Source organism: Protobothrops mucrosquamatus, unplaced genomic scaffold, assembly GCF_001527695.2.
Source record: "Protobothrops mucrosquamatus isolate PMUCROS unplaced genomic scaffold, P.Mucros_1.0 scaffold_149, whole genome shotgun sequence".
Lineage (NCBI taxonomy): Eukaryota > Metazoa > Chordata > Lepidosauria > Squamata > Viperidae > Protobothrops > Protobothrops mucrosquamatus.
This window is the reverse complement of record NW_015386225.1, coordinates 1,083,298-1,105,599: the sequence shown is the minus strand read 5'-3', so window position 1 is coordinate 1,105,599 and position 22,302 is coordinate 1,083,298. Positions and strand designations below refer to the sequence as shown.

Below are 22,302 nucleotides of genomic sequence, written 5' to 3'. Positions count from 1 at the left end.
CTTACTTTGAGAAGGGGCATGTTCCAGGAGACAGCCAGTTTGGTCTAGAGACTGTGGGTTCTAGTCCTGCCTTAGGCACAAAGGATGACCTTGGGCCAGCCCCTCTCTCTCAGCCCTAGGAAGCAGGCAGTGGCAAACCATTCTAAAATTTTGCCAAGAAAACTGCAGAGACTAGTCCAGGCAGAAGAAAAATCAAAGCAAAATCATTCCTAAAAACCTTTCCCTTTTTTGTAAAATGATGTTCCTTTGGTACATGTCACTACATAAGTTGTCTAGCATGTATAAAGGTACTTCTAAATTATGTTGGAAACAATAGGTGCGTTTTATTATGTTTGGTGGGCTTGTAAAAAAGCCAGAAAGTTTTGGATGCAGATATAATCACTAATACAGAAGATCTTAAAAGGTAATATATACAATTGAAACCAGAGACTTTTCTTTTGGGATTGATGAATAGAGAGTTGGAATAAAAATAATAAAACTTTGTTTTTATATATGATAACTGCAGTGATATTATTATATACTCGAAAGTGGAAATACTTAGCACTACCTGCTGATAGTGGAGTGGTTGGAGAAGATGGTAGAAGTTGCAGAGATAGCCAAAAGGGCTCCCGTGATTAGAAAAAACACAACATATATGTTTATTACTGAACTGGAAATCCCTTATAGACTTTTTCATGGAACAGAAAAAAAATGATCATATGATTTACGGCTTTGATGATTAGAAAAATACATGATAGGGGAAAAGGGAAAATAGGTAACCATAGAGAAAAAGGTAATTTTGTAGTTGTACTTAAATTTACTGCAAAAAAATACTTTCTTTTTCATTCTTTCTATTTCTGTCTTTCTTTGTTCTTGTTAGGTTTGATTCCCCCCAAAAAAAACTCTTAATAAAGAAAAAATACAATAATATAAAATAAAATCCTTTGCCTTCTGCCTGGTCGGAGCATCCTGAGGAAAGGAATGACATCAAAAGGTGTTTTCCAGCCTGGCAGACATCTAGGCTGAGCAAGATTATGGTGAGGGCAGAAACCCCCCTGCCCCCATCCCCTCACTGGCTGCCCTCTGCCCAACCTTTGGAAAGTGTGGGGATTTTCCATCAGCTGCATCCCCTTGTTGGGTTGGGCAAAAGTCCTGCTGAACTCTGGGGGTGGGTTGGCGGGTTCGAGTTTAGCATTGCTGGAAACTCCTTTACGGAAGGAAGATGCGCAGGTAGAAAATGTGTTCCCATTACATTTTGATCAATGTAAATAAATGCCCTCGCTCAATGAAAGAGCTGGTTTGGTTAGAAAACAGGTGATATGAAATTAGAACCTCAATTTGCTGCCCCCACCCACCATTTCTCAATCTCTCCCCTAGAACAATTATTAGACTGATTGGATATTATCAACCCATCTGTAACACAGGTAACCCAAGTATCATTGGCGGGGGGGGGGGGGTGTTGAGCGGAGAGAGAAGGCTTGTTGAGCGTCCACGAAAGAAGCAGCCCGTAAGGTACCTAGGATCGTGGAGAAATAAAGTGTTACCCCTGCAAGCTTTAGAGTCACCGAGTAGCCATAACAGACTGGTTGCAAGCAATTCCAACAGCGTGGGAAGAGTACTAATATGGCCCCAACCTTGGAGTCAGGCTGTGTCCCTTTAAATTCAGGTGTCTGTGGCGTGTTAGTTCTTGCAGCTGGAGTTAACCCGTGTTTATTTGGCAGCGGGTCTTTATACTGCGGAATGTAATGATCTTTTGAAGGGAGTTAGAAAAGACTGTCAGTTGTTGAAGGGGCATCAATCAAGTACACCCAACTGCTGAAGTTAAGGAGTTAGTGGGCTGCGCTGTGGTGCAAGGAGGGGCCTGGGCCCCTATTTCTGAAGACAGAGAGAGCACTTCGATGGAAATGAAGGGACAACACACCAGACGTCCTTCTTCTATCTCTCTTTCTTTTAATTATTCTCATTATTTAAAAACGTGAACAGTGGGTCACTTCTTTTTTTTTCTTTTTTGCAACCAAATAATAAATATTATTTAGGAACTTTTCCATTTCTTTATTTTATAGATATATATAAAAATAAACAGGTGATTAAAAAAAATCTCTCGAAGGTGACCGAGCTAAGACGAAGTGGAAGGGGGGGGGGGAAAGACCTCATTCAGAAACAAGCCCTGAAGGGTGGGAGGGGAGGGTCTAAATATTGCAAGCACAAGCCAATCTTGATGTCTGCCTCCCCCCTCTCCTTTTTTCTTTTAACCTTTATGCTCCGAGCAAGAAAAGGAAGTGTTGTGGCTTCTAAAAGGGGGGTGGGCTGGGGGAGGAAAGACCTTAATCCGTAGGCCCACACACTCAGGAAACTCCAAAGGACCCCCTTCGCTGCTGTCCGGAGAATGCATCGAAGTAATGCCACCCTTAACAACACCCCCCCGGAGGCAACAGCAGATGCGAGGACTTCGCTTTATTTTGGTCCCCTCGTATTTGCTGCTCCAAATACAACACTGCGATCCTAAAGACCCGGGCCTCGATCCAGCCGGAGCTTCTAGGCGACGGCCGCGACCACCTACCCAGCGTCTGACTCACTTTGGGATAAACTTTCGAAAAGTCGGGATTGGAGCTCGGTGGCACTTAAAACTGCTTAAGCTTCGGTTGGATCGCGCCCAAGACCGGTCGCCTTTCTTCTGAGTTAGGGTAACTGGATCGTTTTTGTTCTGGAAAGCCCTACAGATCGCTACTTGGGTTTAGGCTGGAAGCCAATTACTCTGAAATCGGGCGGGGCGCGTTTCCGTATAGCTACCTTTACATAGTTAACGAGCACCACTCGCCCGGGGACGTCCAGAGAGGAGCCTAGGGGCGACCCCCCCCCCCTCCGCCAACTCTGGCCCTGAAGCTTTCCCAGTTTCAACGAAATTGTAGATCAGGGGTAGTCAAGCTTGGCTCTTTTATGACTCGTGGACTTCAACTCCCAGAATCCCTGAGCCAGCTAAGCTGGCTCAGGGATTCTGGGAATTGAAGTCCACGAGTCATAAAAGAGCCAAGCTTGACTACCCCTGTTGTAGATCAAGTAGTTTTAAATCGGCCTGCAAATCTGATCCCCTCCCCCCTCTACTTTTTAAAAGGGGGGAAAAAAAAACCCCTCGAGGTGGGAAGAAACGCTGGGCATTTGGGCCCCTCTCTTTGAAAGCGAGCGTCTAACCCAGGCCGGGGGGTCCTTCCCGTCTTTATACAAAGAGAAGAGAAAAGAAACCCGGCTTTCAGCTGCCGGCAGCCGCGCCTGCGGCGTCTCCACCCAGACCGGGGCTGTCAGCGGAGCGGAGAAGACGGCAGCCGCAGCTCCGCGAAGGACGGCCTCCTTCTTCCGACGGCCTCCTTTAGCGTCCGGGGCTTTGGAACCCGCGCTGTCGGAAAGTCCTGGAGGGACCCTCCTTACCTTGGGCTGCCGGGCGGGCGCGCAAGTCCGGGCGGGCGATTCCCTCTCCCCAAGGGGTGGGTGGGTGGGTAGGTGGGTGGGTGATCCCCGCTCCCGGTTGCTTGCCCTCCCCTCCCTTCCTTCCCCTCCCTCCTTCCCACCGCGCCGCCCTTTATTTGGCGTCGCCGGTCAGTCTGGGCAGGTTGGGCGCGCTCAGCCCGGAGACGTGGTGGTGCGAGGGGGCCGGCACCTGGCACATGCTGCAGGGACACGGCATCCCGCCCCAGTGCTGGAAGCTGCTGCTTAGCGGAGCCGCGGCGGCTGCTGCTGCGGCTGCAGCTGCTGCAGCGGCGGCGGCGGCGGCCGCAGCGCTCGGCGGAGACTTGAGCAGGCCGTGCGAGGGTCGGATGGAGCCGACGGCCGACAGCCCCGCGGAGCCGGGCAGGGAAGCGCTGGAGACGGCGGTGGGGGGCAGGATGGGGTGGTGCACGGCGTGGGAAGCCGGGTGAGCGGGCAGAGGCGCGGCGTGGCCCACCAGGCCCCCCGAGCAGGCGGCGGCGGCGGCGGCGGGGTGAAAGCCGGCGGCGTGGTGGCCGCCGTAGATCTCGCTGAGCAGGCGCTTCATCTCCTCCAGCGAGTTGGTGAGCATGAGGATGTAGTTGCGCGCCAGCAGGAGGGTGGCGATCTTGGAGAGCTTGCGCACCGAGGGCCCGTGCGCGTAGGGCATCACCTCCCGCAGCCCGTCCATGGCGATGTTCAGGTCGTGCATCCGCTTGCGCTCCCGGCTGTTGATCTTCAGGCGCAGCTGCTGCAGCTCCGGCTCCGACATTTGCTTCTTGTCCTTCTTGGACGTCGAGGAAGAGGACGAGGAGGACGAGGAGGAAGAAGAGGAGGACGAGGGCGACTTGAAGGCCAGCTTGTCCACCACCACCACCCCGGCGGCGCTCATGGCGCTGCGCAGCTCGGCGCTCAGCTCCGCGGGGGAGTCGCTGGGCGTCGAACTGGACACGGCGCCGCCCGCCGAGAAGCTCCCGCCGCTCTTGCTCCTGGCCGAAACGAAGAGCTCATCGGGCTCCGGAGACGAAGGGCGGCTCGACACCAGGCTGGCGTCCGAGTCCATGCTGGCCCGCCGCCCCGGCCGCCTGCGGAGGAAAGAGAGACAAGCGGCGTCAGGCAACGGAGCAGCCCCGCAAAAGGTCGCGGTCGGGGCTTTGGGTCGAGCGTCGGCGAAGCCCCGAACCAGAACCCAAAGTTTCTCTCTCGCGCTCCGCCAAAGGCAGAAAAAGCCCGGCGCCGGTACTCAAAATGTGCAGCGCTTCTGAAAGCCCGGGGATTCCAAGAGGATTTAGAGTTCATATTTGTTAATTTAATTAACTTGTGGCCAATATGTCGAATAAACCCTTTTCTTTTAAAAAAAATCACCGTTATTTACTTGTAAGCCTGAAAGAAGGACCTCTAGCCTCAGATCTGTGTGTCTAAATCATTAGCCATAAATATCCAAAATAGCCTGCTTTTCTCCACCCCGTTTCCAGCATTATGGAAAAACCTAATTTTTAAAAAAAATTTAAAACTGAGAAACCGGGCCCTCGTCCTAGACCTAGACTCTGCTGCGGTTTAATCGGTGGTTGCAAGAAACGGCTCAACTGTTTTGAGGATCACGCAACAGTGTCCTGTTCCGAAGCTCAGCCCACCTTCTCGTTTTCTCTCTTACCTCCAGCAGAAACTGAAAATCCCGTCCTTGCCTAGCTTTTCTCCCACCGAACACCCCGAGCGCCACCCCTCCCCGAAATGAGATGTGAAAGGGACAGCCTGAAAACAAACTTTGGACAACTTTTTAAAACTTGTTTGGCCAAAGCGTGCTGGACTTTTCTATTCGAACTACATTTATGTCCCATTTAAATCTGCTCTCTGCGGTTTGCATCGATTTAGGCCCACCCACTTTCACACATCGCATCGAAGTATTTTTTTTTTTTTTAAAAAAAAAAGCCTACCCAAATAAACCGCAGGGCGGTTTAATCTTAGGATTAATCTTTGTTCTGATGCTAGAGGAGTTTTATAACCGGCCAGCTCTCCTCAGCCAACTATCCCGGCGCCCTCTCTACTCGTCTCTAGTCAGAAATGACTCTGTGCCAGGCGGCTGCAAAAAAAAACAACACAAAAAAACCCAACAACCCACCCCTTCTCCTTAATATATCGACCAAACAAGATTTCTTCTCCCAAAAAGTCACTAAAACAAGATAAATATGTCCCCATCCCTTCTCCTTAATATAGCGACCAAACAAGATTTCTTCTCCCAAAAAGTCACTAAAACAAGATAAATATGTCCCCATCCCTTCTCCTTAATATAGCGACCAAACAAGATTTCTTCTCCAAAAAAGTCACTAAAACCAGATAAACATTTCCTCGCTACATCAGATCTACTTTGAATGCTTGCTTTTCCTCAACCCCCTGAATCAAATCACTACAGTGCCCGTAATATTTCTTGGAGGAGCGCTAAAAGGAAGTTTGGCGAGGGGGGAAGAAAAAAAAACAAACCAAAACCACCCACCGCTCCCGCCTGGGATTCGAACAGACTGACCGGTGAGTTTTCAGCGGGCTGTACGAAAGCGAACCTGCCGGCAAGGCAACGGCAAGGGAAGACTTACACTTCGGAGCGGGTCTCCCTGGCCAGCCGGAGGATCCGCTCCAGCTGAGCTGCGGGCTGCCCCCAGATTGCAGTTAATAAGAAGCACCTTTCCTCCTTCGGCGCGCGATTTTTATAGCTGCGTCGCTCGGCCGAGCCGCTAAAGAACAATGAATATTGTCCTGGACGGGCGGCTGGGCCAATGAGCGAACTGCTGCGGGGCTGGGGAGGGGGGGGGGGGGGGGGGGGGGGGGGGGGGGGGGGGGGGGAGAACGGCGGACTGACGTCACGCCGCCGAATTCCGCTCAGTGAGACGGGTACGGACGCACGCCTTCCCCGCCTCCCAGCCAATAGGGAGCCTGGAGACAGGAGGAGAGTTTTGCGGCTTCTCGAATAAAACGCTGCAATGACAGCACCCGCAACAGCTGGCCGCGGGGTGTGTGGACCCGAGGAAACAATAACATTTGGGGAGCAGTATGGAGCCTGGCTCTCCACTTGGGCCGGGGAATTTGAATAGGGTTCACAGGCGCTTGGGAAGCCCGCCCCTCTCCCCGCCCAATGTAAACACTCACGGGCCACACAATGCGGCACCATCCCGCACTTACCGAGGCACTTCTCTCCGGCCCGGGTGAGCCCCCTTTGCCCCGGAGGCCCATCCATATCTCTTGCAGACGGCGAGGCGTAACTTCCGCGCTCAGAGGGCGCCCTGCCCGACCCCCGCCCCCCCCCCCCCCGATCTGTCGGCAGTGAACGGGAGTTTTACCTCAGAAAAAAAGGCGGTCAACTTTCTTCTAGCTGCTCTGGGCCAAACCGAGAGAGGAAAAGAAAGGGGGAAAAAAAGGAAAAGGAAAGAGTTCGAGAAAACCCTTAGGGGACCAGCTACCGTGTTTCAAGATCGAGAGAGGAGAAGCGTGGAAAACTGCAACGTTTCCACCGTCAGGAATCGAGAAGTCCTTCCAACAGCCTTTTGAAAGGATCCCTAATTGCGAACGGTTGTCCGTTGCAGTCAGTCTCAAAGGCTTGTCTTAAAAACGAATCGCATGGGGAGGAAGGGAAGAAATATATATACATCATATACATACATACATTCATACATACATTCATTCATACATACATACATATATAAACACACACACACATATATATATACACACACATATATACACACATATATACATATATATATATATGCAAAAGGCACCACTCCCATAAATAGCCATCCCATTGACGGCATGTTACCCTGATGATGCTGGCAGTGTGCCAGCGAAAGCTTGGTGTTTTAAATTTTATTAAAACTTTTTATAGTTTTTTAAAGAATTTCCTGGTGGTCTTACAATTTGTGGTTGCTAAATATATATATATGTATACATATATATACATACATACATATATATTCATACATATACATACATACACACACACACATATTCAAAATTTTGTAGCTGGCAAAGAGTTAGTGGGAGACTAGCTATTTCTCCCACTAACTCTTTGCTAGCCACAAAATTTTGAATTTATAGTGTTCACAGCATGTCACGTCTGCCTGCAAAACATGCTCCTAGATTGGAGCTAAACGCAGAACAGACTGATTTATATTTGGTAGACCGGGTGCCTCACCCAACACCCAACAAATATATATATATATTTGAAACGATTTAAATCCATTTCACGGAGCAGAAACTCGAGAACATTGCCCTAAGCTGGAACTTCTGATTAAAAAAAAGAAAACATGCGCTGAGCTACGAAGCGCTTTGGCCCTTTTGCAGGTTTAGGCAGCGGCAGAGAGATTTCGGCTCGCTCAGTCGGCATCCAGGCGCGGTGGTCCATTGCCTCCGACGCCTCTGCGCCTGGAAGAAATTGGCTTTCTGCAACTTGCTGCCCTGGCAAAATAAATTCCTTCCGTGGTGGGCGGCCTTGGGAGAAGAGCAGAGACAGTTACCGGGCTGAGTGTTCACACTCTTTTGAGCAAACGGTGGTCCTCGGCTCACCCAAAGCCTGCCTCTCCTTTTTTGTTANGTGTGTGTGTGTGTGTGTGTGTGTGTGTGTGTGTGTGTGTGTGTGTGTGTGTGTGTGTGTGTGTGTGTGTGTGTGTGTGTGTGTGTGTGTGTGTGTGTGTGTGTGTGTGTGTGTGTGTGTGTGTGTGTGTGTGTGTGTGTGTGTGTGTGTGTGTGTGTGTGTGTGTGTGTGTGTGTGTGTGTGTGTGTGTGTGTGTGTGAGGGGAGTCCAAACACCGCCTCGGACCCGAGGAAACAATAACATTTGGGGAGCAGTATGGAGCCTGGCTCTCCACTTGGGCCGGGGAATTTGAATAGGGTTCACAGGCGCTTGGGAAGCCCGCCCCTCTCCCCGCCCAATGTAAACACTCACGGGCCACACAATGCGGCACTATCCCGCACTTACCGAGGCACTTCTCTCCGGCCCGGGTGAGCCCCCTTTGCCCTGGAGGCCCATCCATATCTCTTGCAGACGGCGAGGCGTAACTTCCGCGCTCAGAGGGCGCCCTGCCCGACCCCCGACCCCCCCCCCCCGATCTGTCGGCAGTGAACGGGAGTTTTACCTCAGAAAAAAAGGCGGTCAACTTTCTTCTAGCTGCTCTGGGCCAAACCGAGAGAGGAAAAGAAAGGGGGGAAAAAAGGAAAAGGAAAGAGTTCGAGAAAACCCTAAGGAGACCAGCTGCCGTGTTTCAAGATCGAGAGAGGAGAAGCGTGGAAAACTGCAACGTTTCCACCCTCAGGAATCGAGAAGTCCTTCCAACTGGAATGCCTTTTGAAAGGATCCCTAATTGCGAACGGTTGTCCGTTGCAGTCAGTCTCAAAGGCTTGTCTTAAAAACGAATCGCATGGGGAGGAAGGGAAGAAATATATATACATCATATACATACATACATTCATACATACATTCATTCATACATACATATATATATAAACACACACACACACACATATATACACACACATATATACACACATATATACATATATATATATGCAAAAGGCACCACTCCCATAAATAGCCATCCCATTGACGGCATGTTACCCTGATGATGCTGGCAGTGTGCCAGCGAAAGCTTGGTGTTTTAAATTTTATTAAAACTTTTTATAGTTTTTTAAAGAATTTCCTGGTGGTCTTACAATTTGTGGTTGCTAAATATATATATATATGTATACATATATATACATACATACATATATATTCATACATATACATACATACACACACACACACATATTCAAAATTTTGTAGCTGGCAAAGAGTTAGTGGGAGACTAGCTATTTCTCCCACTAACTCTTTGCTAGCCACAACATTTTGAATTTATAGTGTTCACAGCATGTCACGTCTGCCTGCAAAACATGCTCCTAGATTGGAGCGAAACGCAGAACAGACTGATTTATATTTGGTAGACCGGGTGCCTCACCCAACACCCAACAAATATATATATATATTTGAAACGATTTAAATCCATTTCACGGAGCAGAAACTCGAGAACATTGCCCTAAGCTGGAACTTCTGATTAAAAAAAAGAAAACATGCGCTGAGCTACGAAGCGCTTTGGCCCTTTTGCAGGTTTAGGCAGCGGCAGAGAGATTTCGGCGCGCTCAGTCGGCATCCAGGCAGCCACCAGGTAACGGAGGCTGCGGAGACGCGGACCTTCTTTAACCGAAAGACGTTGAACGACGGGACCGTTTTATTTAAGGAAGGCACCACCCGCCGGAACCCTCTTCTCGTCTCTGTCAATGGCCCGACTCACAAGTGTGAGAAAACTCGTTTGCCACCAGGAGCCGAGTGGGTTTCGGACGGAGAGGAAAAAACAATCAGCACTCTACCGGCTTTTTTCCAGCTGGCTCGGGAAGTCCCACCAATTTGCTTAAATATCCTTTTTTTTTTTTCAACCGTTTGAAGTGAGGCGTGAAGAATGTTTATTTTTTTAACGGTTCTTATGATGATCCGTGAAGGAACAATTAGACTACAATCTGGAGGAAACAGGCGTATTCTGGGCTCCCGTTGGCAAGTGGAGAAAGGGAGGGGATTCCCCCTTTGCCAGTTCTCGCCAAGAACTTTGAGCCAAAGTAGTTGGAGAAAAAGGGGCTTAAACTATGGCGGCGGACAAGCATTTGTCCCCTGAAAAAACTTCCAGAATCCCAAAACGGTTCTACGGAGATCCTTGAGGACACTGTTCAGTCAATGGGCACTTTAGCCACATGGGGGGGGGGGGAGGAAACTGAGGCTGCCTCCCCTAACTCTTCAGATAAACGTTTTAAATTTCTATTAAGTCCATCGGCCATGAGATTTAGGCCAGGTAAAAGGTAGTCTTGCAGTTCAGCCTACCTCCTCTTACACCTTCGCTTGCAACTATCCTCTGGGATGGGAAGGAGCTGCTGAAAGGCAAGCTTTTTTTTGCCTTGCTTAAAAGGCTCTCCCGGGCTTGATTTTGCATCTGAATCAGGCTGTCCTCAGGACGCCGTGTAAAAACCCATTACACAGAAGAATTGAGATTGCATGGCTTTAGATCCTAGTCTTTGTTTAACTGGATTATGAATGGTTTTACCCAATCCTTTCTCACACGCATTCTTCAGTTCCTCGCTAAATTCTATAGACACATATTGGCCCTACACGCTGATAGGGCTGAAGCATTAATGGGCACCAGATCATCACTAGAGGAATCCAGTTTGTAAAAATACAAGGCTACGTAAAGATCCACCAGTCTTTTCCTCTCGATGGCCAGCGTTCTCTATGGGAAATCCACACCATTCTCATGTTCATTAACAACTGAATGGAGAGGCTTGTTGCTGCAAACCCTGGAATTAATAATATGGCCATCACAACCATTATCAATAGCTTGAGTTTCCATGAGTCTTGTCTTACTTCCTGGTAAAGTTGCCCAAATATCGGACCTCTTGTGCTAGCATACTCCATAAATTGCAAATCACTGAATGTTCATTTCTTAATTGTGAGAAGCAGAGAACAATTCTCTCTCATCCTTTTCATCACAACCTGCGCCACTCATAAAAACATAAATAAATACAGCACTACACTACATTACCGTAATACTATACATCCAGTAAATCCCTTCCCACTAACCTTTTTTTTTCTTTGTAACTGTTCCTCACTTGCCCTCTTAATCAGTTTGTTCCTTTTCTGATTGATTCCTACTTCTACAACATCCTTCTTGAGATATGGTGGTCAGATCTATATACAGTGTAAACAAGTAGCTACAGCATGGGTGTAAAGTCAAGGTTTTCACTGAATTGTCTCATAACCAATCTAATATCTATTTCCTGATCACATTTTCTTGGCAAGATATTTTGGAAGAGGGTTGCCATTGCCTGCTTCCTAGGGCTGGAAGAGAGGGACTGTCCCAAGGTCACACAGCTGGCTCTGTGCCTAAGGTGGGACTAGAACTCAGCCTGGTGCCTTAGCCATTACACCAAACCTGCTCCTAATCAATCGAAAACAGAAATTAAGATTTCACAGAGATTTCCATCTCAGATCACATGTTATGAGCAATACCTTCTTTTGCATGCATTGAAGTATATATTCCATTTTAGTCCCCATTCCTCTATGTGTCAGGCATTCAGTTGTTAAAAATCAAAAGTCATGCTTTATGAGCTATACAGTTCCCCTAGTAGATTTTTTAAAAAAAGAGGGTAGATAAGTTGGGCAGTTTTTAGATGAACAAATGCAGAGTTTGTTCTGAAGCCAAATTAGGGAAAATACTCTTATAAGAGGTCTTATAAAACCCTCCTTCTTTAGTGTAAAAGGGTTATTGTTACCGTAAAAATGGGCTACCAACTATTTTGTCCCACTTCTTCCCAAGTCTGAGGAGAAGCTGCAGTGTAAATTAACATTAGTTCTATACATTCAAAAAAGAAATTTATTTACAGTATTTAATTTGTATCCTGCTGGATTCCCAGCAACCCTGGTGGCATACAAATTTAGTTAGTAAACAATCCACTTATCACTCCTAGAGTAACTTTTTTATTCTACCTGAAACTGAATTACATGCATTTTCAGCCAGCTTGCCTGCTGAAGATTCCTTAAATATTCCAAAGTTTGTAACCTTACAAATCTTGTTGATCTAAGACAGGGGTAGGCAACCTCGGCTCTTTTATGACTCAGCTATGCTGACTCAGGAATTCTGGGAGTTGAAGTCCATGAGTCATAAAAGAGCCAAGGTTGCCTGCCCCTGATCTAAGAGGAAGGTATTCCTTAATAGGTATTCCTTAATAGGGATATCAGTCTTGTCATAGGAGATGGCAACCCCAGGATCACCTTGTCTTTTCTTGGAAGCTAAGTAAAGTCAACTGGTTACTACCTGGATGGGTGGGACTTTTCTAGAACATCACAGAGCTGTGAAGTTGAGTGAGTCAATTGTAAAGCAGTCCTGAGACTTACTTGCTTCTGGGTAGACGTGCAATGCTGGTCTCACAGATGAAGTCTTAATTTTTCATGATTGAAATTAAGCAGGGGGGGGAAGAGGGAAGGGGGGGGGAACCAATAGCCTGTGCTCTTTATGAACACAGCTAGTGTATTTAACCACATCATGACTGAAAAAATTAATTTAGACCCCAAACCTAGGTGCTAAAAGAGGGCCTGGCTACATTGCTGCCTACCACAGACCCTCCAAGGCTCCAAACCCCTGTCAAAAAGGAAGGGAAGATTTGAGACTGTGTGAAGCTAACTGGCCTATAATTAAAATGCCCACGAACTAGTCCCTTTTTATAATTACAACGGGTTTAATCAATCACAGTGAAGCAAAAATAATTTTGCATAATGCTTGCATTCTTCTTCATTTCAATGAATTTAGTGCTTTTTTTCTTTTAAAAGAAACGTTGATCAGTGGCCAGTTATGGTGAATTCAGACACCCCACATCTAAGGGATGTATTTTGTCACTCTGGGATCCCTAGCTAGGAGGGTCCAGATCGGTTCACAGAAATCTCTGTTCGGGTAGGTCGGTCCTTTTACACAGAAACGATGGTGTGGATGGTGCAGGGGTAGGCAACCTTGGCTCTTTTATGATTCATGGACTTCAGCTCCCAGAATTCCTGAGCCAGCATGGCTCAGCTTGGAAACCTCTCCCTTTTCCCTCAGCATGGCTGGCTCAGGAATTCTGGGAGTTGAAGTCCACGAGTCATAAAAGAGCCAAGGTTGCCTACCCCTGGGATGGTGCAACGGAGGAAGACTGCTGACACGTCTTTCATAAGCCCAACTCCGTTTGGAGTTGAAGCTGGAAAGCCCGCAGACCCCCCTATGCCCAGCGTCGGGCTCCTGCTGGCCCAGGGACTCTGCGCAGCCCAACACCGGCTCTTCCTCCTCCTCCTCCTCCTCCTCCCCCCCTCCTCTCCTTAAGGAACATCTCTTTCCCGAGGGAAGTGCTTGATCCTGGCCTCTCGCCCTTCCCTTCCGGCATCTGTTGAGGATCAGCGTCCCCCGTGGGGTTCAAACGCGGCGGGGGGTGTGTGGTTACTGAATGAAGGAGGCGTCGGGGAGGAGGGCAGCGTCGTGAGAAAGGTGTCGAGACGGAGACGAGAGACCCGTGTCAGCGGGGGTAACAGAATTGCCTTTGGAATAGCGGTAGACGTACCCGGGCTTCAAGGGGATGGATTTAGGAAAGGGGGGGGGGCTTCCGGTGGCTCAGCGACCTCTGATCTAACGGCTGGAGAAGGCCTTGGCTTCTGGCTTCTTCCAGAGTGGCTTTGGGGGATTCCCGCAGCCTTCCCCCTCCATCCACAGTGCAGGGAAGGGGGGGGAACGGTGGCCATAGCAGCTGCCATTCAGTAGCCTGGAGGGCGACAGTGGGGGGGGGGGGAAAGGCTGACTCCCAAGAGGAGCTATACTTTGCTTGGCAAGACCTGGGTTCAATCGCCCCACTTGGGCTGGGCCTTTGCCTTCTCGGCTGGGCCTTCTCTGCCCCGTTGCCTGGTAGCCAGAGAAAGAACCCCCCCCCGTGAATCTGGAAAGCCCCCCCCCTGGAGAGGGCGCCGGGTGGTGGTGGTGGAAGAGGTGCTGCTTCATTGTTCGCTGGTTCAGCAAAGGAGAGTGTCTCCTTCCTCCCTGATCGGTCTTTCCCAGGGTTTAGATTTCACTTTTTTTTTTACTTTTATAGTCATCAGCTGGTTCCCTGGGATTTGATCCCTGGGAACCAGCTGGATAAGATGGTGCCCCTGCACTTCCCCTCAGAAAGATAAAGCTGAGGGAAGAGTATGGTTGACATCTTCTTGCCGGTTTAAAGGCATTCCTTATTGCTAAATTGTGAAGCCACTCCTTAGAAAAGAGAGATGTGACTGCAAAAGGCAGGAATGCAACAGAAACCATAGATGCAGGGGTCCTCAACCATGGCAACTTTAAGACTTGTGGACTTCAATTCCCAGAATTCCTCAGCCAGCTTTGCTGGCTGAGGAATTCTGGGAGTTGAAGTCCACAAGTCTTAAAGTTGCCAAGGTTGAGGACCCCTGCCATAGAACATCCAAAGAAATAGCAGAAGAGGCCATGCCATCCAGAGCTAGAGAGAAACCAGTGTTGGTGCCTGCCCGGCTCTTCCAAATAAAGACCCTCACCTTATTAAGGGGCTCTTCCAATTAAAGACCCCCACCTTATTTAGGGGCTCTTCCAAATAAAGGCCCTCACCTTATTAAGGGGTTCCATTAAACTGTCAAATTCCTCACTGCCCTCATTGCACTGACTTTGTAGCTGATCTTTTCACCTCCAAAGAGTCTGGTGGTTTCTCTGGCTGTTCTATTCCCCATTTTGGGAGGAGCAATGAAGAAGCTGCCTGGCACCTCTCTCTCTTCCCAGCCTTCCAGGAATTGCATATCTTCTGTGCTCAGAAGCAGCAGCAAGTGCAGCTGATGGAACAGCAAAATCCTGAGCACCTCCTGTGTGTGCATTGAAATTAGTTCCTCTGAACACCGGTAACATTACAGGGCCTATCAGCCACTCATGGGAATTGAGGAGCAGCTAGATCTTCACAGCCTCGTTCCCTATACCCAAGTAGACATATCTTACATATCTTCCATGACTTTCGTTTGAGAGTCACAACAAACCTGTTCAGCAATTTCTTCAGTTAGGCCTAATGGTCATTGACCTGTTTTAATCCTGGAAAATGACAGTTACATAAAAAAGGATAGGGAAGTGTGCATCTGAAAATAAATATTGGACAATCCTACGTCATAGGGCAGTGATGGCGAACCTTTTAGAGACCGAGTGCCCAAACTGCAACCCAAAACCCACTTATGCATCATCAGGTGCTGGGTGGGTGTGGTCCGTTGGCTGGGTGTGGCCCATTGGCTGGGTGTGGCCAATTTGGGGGGGTGTGGCCCATTGGATGGGCGTGGGTGCGGTGGTAACGGCAGACTGGGTGGGACTAAAAAGTTCAATCAATCAATTCCAACTTTGCAAGATCTTTTTTTTTTCCCCCGCGAGAAGTTGAAATTTACTGATTGATCGAACCTTTTTTTTTTTTTTTTTGCACACGGCGGCGGAGGCCTAAAGCGAAAAGGTTTTATAAAACCCAGCTGAAGGCCTAGGACTGGGGCGATGGTGCGCGTGCCCACAGAGAGGGCTCTGAGTGCCGCCTCTGGCACCCGTGCCATAGGTTCTCCACCACTGTCATAGGGACCGCACTTCTGGGAGGTTACCTATGTAAAATTATTTACATCACATCTTTGCCTTGGTAGAATCTTTAAAAAATAAATTCTTGGCTTGCTCTTTTTTTCCTAAAGAAGACAATCTTTATATGAGGTATACAGAAATGTTACCTTCCTATGAGTTATTTCCAGTCAGAAACATGATCTTGTAATAGTATACTCTAGATAGCAGTGCACATATATGCAATTCTTTTCTTACGGACAAAGCACCAGTGCCAGCTGGAGAAGAAGAGGGGGGATTTATAGTGTTCCCAGAAAGACCTTATTTCCTTTCCTCATGCTTGTTTTATGCTTAGGACAGTGTCAAACATGTAAATTAATTAATACAGGACTGCTATTAGTATCATCCATATCAGATCACATAGAATTGTATATAGACGTTCCCTCAGATTATATCAAGCAATTATCTGGGTCCAGTAAAGATGAATAATTCCTGGGCAATTATCATTTCTACTTCATTGTAGGAGTGTGACTGAAACTAACAAATATAGGGAAGCTGGCAAAGAAATAACAGAAATCGAGTTCTACATCATTGGTTATTTCCCAGACATTGAATTTTTTTTTGCTATTGCTAAAGTTAAAGATTTCCATTGGAAATATTTCAGTGTTAAAACAGAATTTCACAAATATTCCCTCTATTTTTCTCCAGACCAAGTATTGGATGACTGGTAATTTCAAACCACGTAATCATTAACCCCATGTAGATCATGGGTGACAAAGCGCTATGGGTTTTACACACCTTGAAGTTGGGTAGTCAATAGTGTTGTCTTAAGGAGGAAAGGCCTACCCTTAATAACAATTTAAGGTTATTTCATTCATGGGAGGAGGATGAGATGAGACTAATTGCATAACCACAGAGTAAGGTTAACAAATCATTGTATGATAGTATTGTGAGTACAGGGCCATTGCATTGCACACATGTCTTGCTTGTAGACATATCTGGTTGGCTGCTATGATTAAAATTACGATTCAATTATAAATTCTAACATGACTGTTTTAAAAGTTTTTTTATTGTGTCCCTGGAAATATTTTGTGATTAAGGAATTAAGTCTGCTAAGTTTGAACTGAATAAATTTCCGATATCTTGCAAAAAAGATCTGAGTGTGTGTGTTTTCTGTGGAGAGTTATTATAAATGTGTAATACAAATGTTTCCTTTTGTTTTGATAAACACAAACAAATACAAATTTAAAGCTGTTGGTTTTCTCCTCAATTGGCATCAGCATCACAAAAAGTGAAATAAAAGTGGACAACGGTTGTATGGAACATATAAGGAAGGAGGACATGAACATCTGGCATTTTCCAAGCAGGAACTGAATTCTATGGCATTCTTCTTCAGTAGAGCTCATCACTTTAATATTTCTGCTTCTAAGAGACATAACAAGCAAACAGTATTCAAGGCTAGAGTCATGAAATGTATATGTATGTATTAGCTCCATCACCAGAATAATTGGGAATTCCTCTCTGGAGAAGCCACTCAGAATAACAGAATAGATTGGAAGGAACCTTGGAGGATTTCTAGTCCAACCCTGTAGCTATCAGATTCAGATTAAAATTGCTCTGGATCTATCTTATTCCAAAATAGTTGTTATTTTAATGTCTCAAAGTTAGTTTTGGATTTGCAATTCAGCCAAATCTGATGCTGAACTTTAGTTCTTATGATGATTCCGAAGGCATTTGATCACATAGTTAAATATTTCATAGGACTTGGTGGAAATAATCAGTTGCCACAAGATTAAAACTGATAACTTTCAAAGCAGCAACCAAGTTATCTATTCGCTCAGCCAAGTTGAGTGAATAGAGAAACAGAAGAAAATTCTTCAGGTGACTGCACATTGCCCCTAAGTATCTGCACGAGTGCTTTCCATTGGCAAAATATCATATTCCTCCCTTCTACTAAATGGTGAGGATGGACCACATAGCCTGTTTTGTGCTCTTTAGCCAGCCTTTTGCTGGTGGAAGTCATGATCTCTTTACAAGTATGAAATACAAAAATTAATCTAACCTAGGTAGTTTTTGTATATGGAACAAATGAACATCGTCTTGTCCATTGGAAGAAACAAACATGTTTTGGGTCAGTCACATCTTTGTATATTGCAAGAACAAATATATAACTTTTTTTCCCCTGAAGGAAGGCAGCCTTTCCCAACCTGAGGACTTCCAGGCACACTGTTTTAAATCTTCAGTCATTCCCAGATAACTAAAGGAATTAGGAGTTATAATCAATGTATCTGAAATGTATCAGATTGGGAGAGCTGATGTAACATAGGCATTGGGCACACTATAACAATGCTCAATCAATAGTCCCAAATGTGCTTTTTCAGGAGGTAACTGGACTTTCTTGTTTTTCTTTGAAGATGTTTCGCTTCTCATCCAAGAAGTTTCTTCAGCTCTGACTGGATGGTGGGAAATGGAAGGATTTATACTCCTTGCAGACATCTTCCTGCAAGGAGTACAAATCCTTCCATTCCCCACCATCCAGTCAGAACTGAAGAAGCTTCTTGGGCGAGAAGCAAAACGTCTTCAAAGAAAAACAAGAAAGTCCAGTTGCCTCATGAAAAAGCACCTTTGGGACAACCATGACCTGGATGACTGAGAATTTCCATAGACAATCAATAGGCTGTTATTCAATCTCTTAATCAATTGCCCCCCTTTTTCTTTATATTGCTTCAATTTTAGGGAGAAGGAGGACAATTAAAAGGTACCCAAAAAAGCTCACTCCACCGTTGTTATATTCCTCTTCCTCCTCATGATCTACTCCTTTGATGGTAGTACTAGTATTATCTCCTGCACCTCCCAAGATCTGGTATGACCCGATTGTGGTACCCAAGAATTGAAGACACTCCTCTGAAAAGGTAAGTGCCTGCTCAGATGAATGTATAATTTGAATTTTCTTGGTTTTTAGTGTTATCTTATTTTTTATTAATGTCTTGATTTTAAGAATTTTTATTGTAAACCACTAAATAGTTTGTGGTATTCTAAGTTAAATAAAAGCATCATCAAAGTTGCTCAGATTGGAGTGGTTTCTAGGTAGTGTTCAGTAAAGGATGCATCATCACATGTATCCTTTATTCTAATCTACTATTGCATTTATATTTTGATTACGTTGAAACGTTTACAGATGAATTCTCATTTTCAGTTTATTTAGAATTAATCTTATTCAATCTTATTTGCTAAAGTTAATTCCAGATCTATTTTTATTTTGTAGAATGTGGGAGCCCTCCATCCTACAGGAATTTTTCTTCTGTATTTGCTTTATCCTACAATTTCCCCCCCCTAAATTTGCTAGATGTTTACTAGTCCAAACAGATTTGTCTTGTTATAGTGATCACCGGTCATGGAAAGACATGAACGGAAGTCAATCTCTATACCACCATTTTCTTAACCTGGTCACCATCAGCTGCCTGATCACAGTTTCATCTATCACAATCTGTTGTATGTAGGTCAGGTTTGTGAAGAGCTGGGCCTCAGGCTGCAAGTAAGTGGCTTACCACTTATATAGAGGAAAAATTTAACTCATCCTATTCATATATCCTAAAACAAAGAAACATGCAAAAGTTCTATAGTGCAACCTTAATCATATTTTTAAAAATCTGTTAATGGTTTAAGGGCGAAATTAGTGGTATTTGGAACTTGAATGTGGGCCAAGATGACACTGAATGCATTAAGGGAGTAACAACTGAATTAAGGGTTGAGAAGGAACATATCAAAGGCCATCATTGTTGTCTTTGCCTATGTCCCATAATGTCAAAGGTTGCTGCAAATATATCCCTGGCTTTCTGGGTGGCATCATTTTGGATATTGGCCACAGCAGATGGCCCTCAGCACACCTCGGCCCAGCAAAGGGGACCACATATGCTGGAGGAGAGATGCCTCATTAGCAAGTAGAGGATGAGATGAGGGAAGAGAAACAGAATACCCAAAGACATTTACATATTTACATAGTTTCTGTTGCCTCATTTCAAATTCTCCTTTAGCTGAAGTGTCAACGTGCTTGCTTTTCTCCTTCTGTTTGTATGTTTACTTGGGCTAAATAGATTATGATAATCAGCCACATAAATGCATGCAACTGTTATTATGGCATTTAATCACAGAGTTTTTTTTCCACTGGAAGCCTTCATTAGAATTCTCGTAATCTCACTTATTAGTGTAACAAACAATAATAAATGCCAAGGAACTTGGATTAAGTCAGAGACATTCAGACTTTAAAGGAGGAATATGGAAATGATATCAGATCTATGCATTTGTTTATCAAAATGTCACACAAATAGTTTAAGACTTAAACAGTACAGACTTGTGCATGTGTATTCAGACATAATCCTGATTAGATTTGGCATATCCTTGTTTGGGGAGGGGGGTTGTATAAGATTGATATTTCTGTCCCTTATTTATAATAGACAGTGAGCATTACAAATACCTGAAAAATCTAATTATATTTCGTATGATGAACTACAACCATATGCTTCATATATATTCTTTACAACTTTGTTGAACTATTGAATCTTTTAGAATTTATCTGTTTGCAAAATTCCAATTTAGGTAGTATGCCCACTTGCATTTAACCACAACAGAATCATGCCCATTATGGACATCACATATATTTTCCCCCTAGTTCACAAATGATTTGCTATTTGTTATATTAGAACATAATAGTTCTCCTTTGTCCACCATTATACAATTAGAATGTCACAATATGTTTTTTTCTTCCAAATAACCTAAAGGCAAAGTCAGCTGATCTTTTGTGGGTGCGATTGAGATGTGTGTTTGGATGTTTAGGAAAGGGAATGGATCAGTATTTTAATTATGTTTTCTAGAAATTATTAATGCTACGATGATATTTGCTTTTCATTTTTCCTTTCAGCTGTAAAAATACCTTGTATTTTCTACATTCATTATCAAGCTTTATTATTATCTTTTTGAGTTAACTGTTTTGAGTTTCTCTTGGTGGAGCTTTCGGATTTATTTTACAGTTGGTAATGTTCAGGGTGCTGTTACTATTACTAGTTTCTTTTGTATAACTTTAAATCACTGATGAATCTTCTCTTGGGACTTCATTGAAGAATAGTAAGCCAAGGAGGATGCTGTTCAATTATCCAATGAAATGAGGACATTCTTACACGCCTCTTGGTCGCCTCACAATGAAGAAAGTACAAGAAGACCATGTTCCACCCATGCGGATTTCAGTATAGTTACATGCCCTTTTAAAAGCAATTTTCAAAACAAATTCTCTTTCATCCAGTCAAATGAACATGTAGGAGAACTATTCAGTGCTCCACTCCAATGACTAAATAGCCACATTTGGAAAATGTCTTGGCTATGCTATTTCAAAAAGATTATGAAGCTCAAAACAAACAAAAGTTGAAAAAAAAGCAATGTTCTGTCAGGAGCCTAAGAGGAAAGTTTAAGTATTTGAGAACATTTAATTTAGGGAGACAGAAAACCCAGGGAAGCTGCAATCCTATAACTTGCCTGTTCTGGCCTTTGGCAGGCTACAGGTGCTCTTCCCTACAGACTCCACAAGAGCCCATTGCTCAAAAAGCCTACTAGGTTCAGCTTAATTGTCATAAGTGGAATGACTTCTTTATGAATAAAGAATTTTCTCCCTACGAGATATTAGTGGGGGAAGGAAGAAACAAGATTTATGATAAAATTAAAGAACTAGGATATATTTGGAAGGGATACCTGAATTGACAATATGGTTATTTAAAGCTAAATTTGATTATGTTCTTGTAATTATATAAAGCTCTAAAACAGGTCTAGGATTAATAGAAATTTAAGTTAGAAACAGACTATTTTAAATATATTAAGCTATTTGAGGGAAATAGAAAGGGAATATTTGATGTACTGATTGAGTTATATGTTTTGTTTTTGAATTTTTGATTACCCCAGCACCACGGTGTGTCTCGAGCACTTTGTATTAAGAAATAAAAAAACCAATAAAATTTGTTTAAAGAATTTTATCCCTACAAGGCAGAACAGGCTATGCCAGCATTGGAGCTAGGATTTGATTTTCTCTCTTGTTTATATCAGTGAAAAGAATGCACGAAAAACAAATCAGGACATACTAAAAACAGAGAGAAACCCCAAACCTTGAGGTCTGCCAAATAGTGTCTTCTCAGCTACTGATTCCAAAGTTAGAACAGATTTTCCAATCATGAACAACAGAGGGAAGGGGAGGAGCTTGGGTAATTCATGGAAGATTATATAAAACAGCTACATGAAGGGATATAATAGACAATTGAGATTATAGATTTGAGACGATTGAGATTACAGATGCATCTAATTCCAACATTTTCTCAATAGAAAACTGATAGTTATTCTACCCAAAAGAATGCATCCAGTCTTTTGCCTTGGTAAGGCCACACTTGGAATACTGCATCCAGTTTTGGTCGCCACGATGTAAAAAGGAGACTCTAGAAAGAGTACAGAGAAGAGCAACAAAGATGATTAGGGGATTGGAGGCTAAAACTTATAAGGAACGGTTGCTGGAATTGGGTATGTCTAGTTTAGTGAAGAGAAGGATTAGGGGTGACATGATAGCAGTGTTCCAATATCTCAGGGGTTACCACAAAGAAGAGGGAGTCAAGCTATTCTCCAAAGCACCTGAAGGCAGGACAAGAAGCAATGGATGGAAACTAACAAAAGAGAGAAGCAACCT

General features: G+C 44.8%; 1 protein-coding gene across 1 annotated transcript; it reads right to left on the bottom strand.

Annotated features, from left to right (window-relative positions):
• Positions 1-3,553: 3,553 nt before the first annotated feature.
• Positions 3,554-4,501, bottom strand: OLIG2 (oligodendrocyte transcription factor 2). Its single transcript, XM_015819711.1, has one exon. The coding sequence runs from the start codon at positions 4,499-4,501 to the stop codon at positions 3,554-3,556; it is 948 nt and encodes a 315-aa protein (XP_015675197.1).
• Between the last annotated feature and the right edge of the window lie 17,801 nt (positions 4,502-22,302).

Coding starts and splice junctions, on each gene's coding strand:
- OLIG2 (XM_015819711.1), bottom strand. CDS start 4,501: ATGGACTCGGACGCCAGCCTGGTGTCGAGCCGCCCTTCGTCTCCGGAG.